Source organism: Montipora capricornis, chromosome 9 (assembly GCF_036669925.1).
Source record: "Montipora capricornis isolate CH-2021 chromosome 9, ASM3666992v2, whole genome shotgun sequence".
In the NCBI taxonomy this organism is placed as follows: Eukaryota; Metazoa; Cnidaria; class Anthozoa; order Scleractinia; family Acroporidae; genus Montipora; species Montipora capricornis.
In genome coordinates, this window is record NC_090891.1 from 33,318,167 (window position 1) to 33,323,166 (window position 5,000).

At 35.6% G+C, this 5,000-nt stretch overlaps 1 protein-coding gene across 1 annotated transcript in view; it reads right to left on the reverse strand.

The window, feature by feature from the left end:
• The window catches only part of LOC138016918 (vesicle-associated membrane protein 7-like), a 6,974-nt gene that overhangs the window by 836 nt on the left and 1,138 nt on the right, over positions 1 to 5,000 (reverse strand). The window contains exons 3-9 of the mRNA XM_068864092.1: positions 4,886 to 4,943; positions 4,718 to 4,767; positions 4,236 to 4,323; positions 3,338 to 3,431; positions 2,398 to 2,465; positions 1,759 to 1,851; positions 1 to 197 (exon numbers count right to left, since the gene is read on the reverse strand). The exon at positions 1 to 197 is cut by the window's left edge and continues 836 nt beyond it. Of these exons, the coding sequence (XP_068720193.1) occupies positions 111 to 197; positions 1,759 to 1,851; positions 2,398 to 2,465; positions 3,338 to 3,431; positions 4,236 to 4,323; positions 4,718 to 4,767; positions 4,886 to 4,943 (538 nt within the window). The 3' untranslated portion in view covers positions 1 to 110. The remainder of the gene's footprint in view (positions 198 to 1,758; positions 1,852 to 2,397; positions 2,466 to 3,337; positions 3,432 to 4,235; positions 4,324 to 4,717; positions 4,768 to 4,885; positions 4,944 to 5,000) is intronic.

Sequence of the window (5,000 nt, forward strand, 5' to 3'; positions counted from 1 at the left end):
CAAAAGCATGCTTTTAACGATAATATTACGGTGCTATTGACTTTCTACAATAATATTGGAAAATCAAAGGCTTCCAATCACCGCTCAGATTCAAAGAATTACATGTCTAATTACTGTTTGTTTTCATTGTCTTTGTTAATACATCCTCCCCAGTCCAATCCACTGCAGGCTGCTGATATAATGAAGTATAGAACCACCTAAAAGGAATTTAAAATATAATGCAATAGATAAAAATAACGAACTTTATCACCAAAAATTATGTGGGTAAATGCCAACAGAAACAGCATATATTCAGATCTTATTTAAAGCCAGTACATTCTGACACATGCCAAATGTTACACTCATTAGCTTTCACTATCTAATATACAGAATGACAATTTTATAATCATAATCATTAATAATTATTATTAGTATAATTTTCCAGCGGTCAATATAAGAATTTGGTGTTATATTCACCATGCTCCCTAGTGAATATAACATTTTGAAGGTGCAGCTGCTAAGCTAAGAAAGCACTTTTCATGCCTTTTAATTTTTTAGTACGTTGTTTTGCACTTCCTTAATATTCACCACTGAAAATTATACTAAAACAATTATTCGCCTCAGGCTCAGTGAATATTACAAAATATTTCCCTTGACTATGTCTCGGTAAATATTCGCCAATTATATTCACTTCACATTTGGTGAAGAATTGCTAACTATTATCAAATAATAATGTTATTAATGTACAATGAAGATGATGATGATACAGAATGCAAAGAATCACTTTACTAAAGCCTACACAACTTTTTAAATCCGCTCTCCAAAATGGAAAGTTTTGAATCCGCAAGAATTCGGAATTGTGTGGACAGTCGAATGTGGATACTTTCAAATCTTACAAACTCAAATCCAGTTGTTACCATTTAAATATTCAACATGGCCTCTCTACAAATGCTATTGCTTCTCTTGTCACCAACTCGCATGCCTGATGGCACATGCTCTGTTGACAATAGTAACAGAGGAGTCCTGGTTACCAGAATGAATCCGGATACGTGTTGATTTGAATCCAGATACATGTGGAAGTGAAAATTTTTTAATCCACAAAGAAAAAGAACTGTTGCGGATTCAAAAATCCACAAGCACAAATGCGGGCCATATCTGAAAGTACAGCTGGAGAAATGTGGTCAGAATAATTATTATTATTATAATAATTCTAGATCTTTGAATCAAACCAACTTAGCAAGCTGTACGGTAGAATGTGGTCCCCTAAACTAGCCAATCACAGCATATTTACTATCTGAAACAGATTTAAGTCAAGTTGACTCACACTGGACAGTGCAGTGGTTAAGATGCTTGCCTTGAGATCCGGAGTTCCCGGGTTCAAGACTTGTTCTGACCACTCGTTTACTTTGTTCCTTGTATCCCTGGTTCAACTTCTCAGCTACACTTGTAAATAGCCCACTGGTTTGCCTCCGGCCAGTTGGGATTCTTAACAACTGTTGTTGCTACTGTTCTGTTGTTTCGTTTATTGTGTTTCGTTGGCCCTGAAAAACCCCTATGGGGAGTGGTCAATTAAGTTTGTATTGTATTATTGTATTATTGGACAAAGGGGTGGTGTTAAAAATATTTGCTGATAACCCTTTCCCTCCTAGAAGAAACACAAGTAGATTTTACTCTGTCCAAAGCTACATGATTTTACTTGCCATTCAAAGCTGATTCATTGGTGAAAGAATAAATCTCTTATTTTGACCTACGTGTTAATCAAAGTCTCTGCAAACTTACTATAATGACAATGACAATTATTATGGTGATCTTGACATTCTTCCACCACATGGCCCTGGCTAGGCCTTTGCTGGATTTTTTGAAAGTGAGTGACTGTAAAAATAAAACACGTATAACAATACAAACCTTTAGCTGCTATCTAATTTGTGATCATTCTGTATAAATAAGTTTTATACTTTGAGGATCTTTGTATATCAAATACACTACAACCCTCAAATTTTCAGAAAGCAACTTCAAAACTATTCCATCCCACCAAAGCCCCAAAAGTAAGTAACCACAAGCTAAGATATATTTATAGCACTGCCTACATTATATTGTTTGTGTTTGTGCTTTTTCATTTAAAAAGTTTCTTTTTTCCATAAATAAATTCTCTCTGCAATCTTCAGGCATATTAGACTTCTTGTGCATAAAATATAAACTACAGCATTGTAGAACCTCAGCTAAACAAATAAAAAACATCATGAAGTCTCCAATACAATGAATTAAATTCTTGCGGCAAGTTACGTTAAGATGCTGTGAAAAAACACTCAACTGCGATCTAACTCTTGAACAACGTAAAGCACTTAATTCCCAGGTGCCAGAACATTTTGTTAAATAGCAGCCCAACTATAAAATGGTATGTATAAAATGTAAACTCACAGTTGTATTGAGGTCCTCTGCTTTATCAATCAGAAGCTCTAAGCGCTCTCCTCTTTGTGCAATGGTGTCTATTAGGGAAGTAAAAAATGAATTTACCTAATGATCATTCTGTGACTATCCACGGCCTTTCCCTTGCCATACCTAAGTGGTTCGAATACACAACGCACGGTATTCAATTCAATTAAATAAATGAAAAACCATAGTAACTTCAAGGTACATGTAGTTAATTAACACTAGTAGTTTGTCGGAAAATATGTTTGGTAAACTTACAAACAAGTATTTATCACAAGGGGATGAAGGTAAGAAACTGAAATTTTCAATAAAGGAAGGTTGATTTATGAGCATTGTCTGTGTATTTCTGTCTTTTGCTACGATTGATTGGTTTCACATTTTAAAAAATATTGGGTTGGATCCTCTCGTTATGGAGCAGACACATTATGCACGGCCATTTTGAAAATGTGTTCTCAAAACTAATGTTGAAGGTAAAGAATGATGATTGATACTCAAAGAATGAATGAATGAAGAAGAAGAATGAATGAATGATACTCAAAGAGTATAATTTTGTGTGCATTGAGCCATTGCTGTTATTTTCTTTGCTCTTTGTGTGTGATAAAATTGGCAAAACGTTTTGTGCACTGGAAGCCATGTTACGTGGTACACCACCAAAAGGTATGCTTCATGTCAACAATAAAATTTGCAAAAACTCAACTCTTAATAGATCAGTGCCCCATTTTTGAATTTGTTGAATGTGACATCATCAAATGAGATTTTGTGTTATAATTCTGGAAAGTTTGAGCTCATTTCATTTAAAGAGGCACTCACAAATAGAGTTTTTGTGTACCTTGTATTGAGCCCGTGGAATATGCTATTGACCATTATGCAAGTGTAAAGTGACCCTTTACCTTGGCATTTTAAGCCATTTAAATAAAATTAATCTTACCTATGTTTTTAACCATTATCCCTTTTAATTCATCCAGCTCTCCCTGCACCTTGGACAGATTATCTGCTCGAGCTCCAGTGTCAGAAAATCTTTTCTGCAAACAAAATAAAAGTATTTTTTACATGGCAGGCAATTCTCAGGAAAAATGGAGCACTCTGATTGGGTGGTTTTTGGTCGGGATTTTATAGTGCAGACCATTACCATGGAAACGGTCTGTTTCCGTTTTTTTTTTTTCTCTCTCTCTCTCTTCCGGGAAATTCAAGTTGAGCAAAACACAAAAAGTTTAAAAACAGTCGAATTTAATTTTTTCATCACAACAGTACAATTATAGCAAGCGGAATTTAGTTTTTCATGTTAAGGTTACTGTTTAAAAGTTTGTTGATGGAAGACGAAGATTACAAGCATTCACCAAGTGGAGATGTTTCCGATCACTCAAAGAAACAATGCCGTATAATAAACAAATTCCTAACCTCACTTGCTTGGGACTGTACTGGGGACAGTCAGCCCTTGCACATGGTTAGTAAGAGGTTAATGATGCATTCGAGTTCCACTCTCTCGATGATCAACAACTCCCCAGCAGTATCACATGAAAAAGCTACTCATTACTTCACCATGGTCCTCAGACAATGAGGAAAAGGTAAACCATCAGATACACAGTAATGCCCACACAAATCTTGATCATTACACAATGTTGTGACCATCCTGCATTGCTCAGGTAGGTAACAGTGAAGCTTTTAGTTAAGGAAATCAAGCCCACAGAAGGAACAAAATTTAAAAGTCATCCCCAGAATGGCCAGATTGACTTCTACCCAAGGGTTAAAATTATGGCAGAATAACCCTCTGTGTATAAGCTGGGGACATCAAATATGTTCTTAACCTTGATCATAACTGAACTCACCATTTCAGCAGATAAAATTCTGGAAAACTCACTGTTCATGGCATAAGGCAGAGCTGTCTGGGCACGGCCATGGTATGCAGTCTCAAACCTGGAAAAAAGGTGTGATGCAATACATTATTATTGAAAAGATGTATGCCTAATTGCTCCATTTTAGTATCATTGCCACATGCATAAGCTGTGCATAACTTCAGCGAAGACTTAAGCATGTTATGCACACCCGTAGACTGAGTCAGAGGATGAAGACAGGCTAAAAGAGAACTGTTTGGGTCTCTTTTATCAACTTCCTTCTTTTCTGCAAGAGACTAATAAGTCTTAAGCCCAGAAATGGCCATGACATCATGAATTTACCAATACACAACAATAAAAATTTCTTGATGTCCTTTGAAAGGCAGTCACCGTGTTGTCAATAAATATAACAACTTGCTTCCTGGATACACAAGAAGTGTTTACGCAACCTAAAAGCAACACTTGGACCTACTCACCGCCTTTTGATCTCTGTTAGGTATGAAAATGCTCTAGACCTTTCAAAGTCCTTAACAAGAATAATAAAGAAAAAGATCTTTTAGTGTCTAGTGTATAAATTGCTGAAATGAAGAACTTCATTGATAATGGCCCTTGGTTTTATTAAATCTGAATCATTGCTGTCTTACATCATCTGTTATGCACAGGTAAACGATTCTGTCTTCTGATATGTAATGGAACAAGTAACTGTGAATAGAAAAAAAGATAAATACTTGGAGCATAAAATTAATAATCAAGGGACCA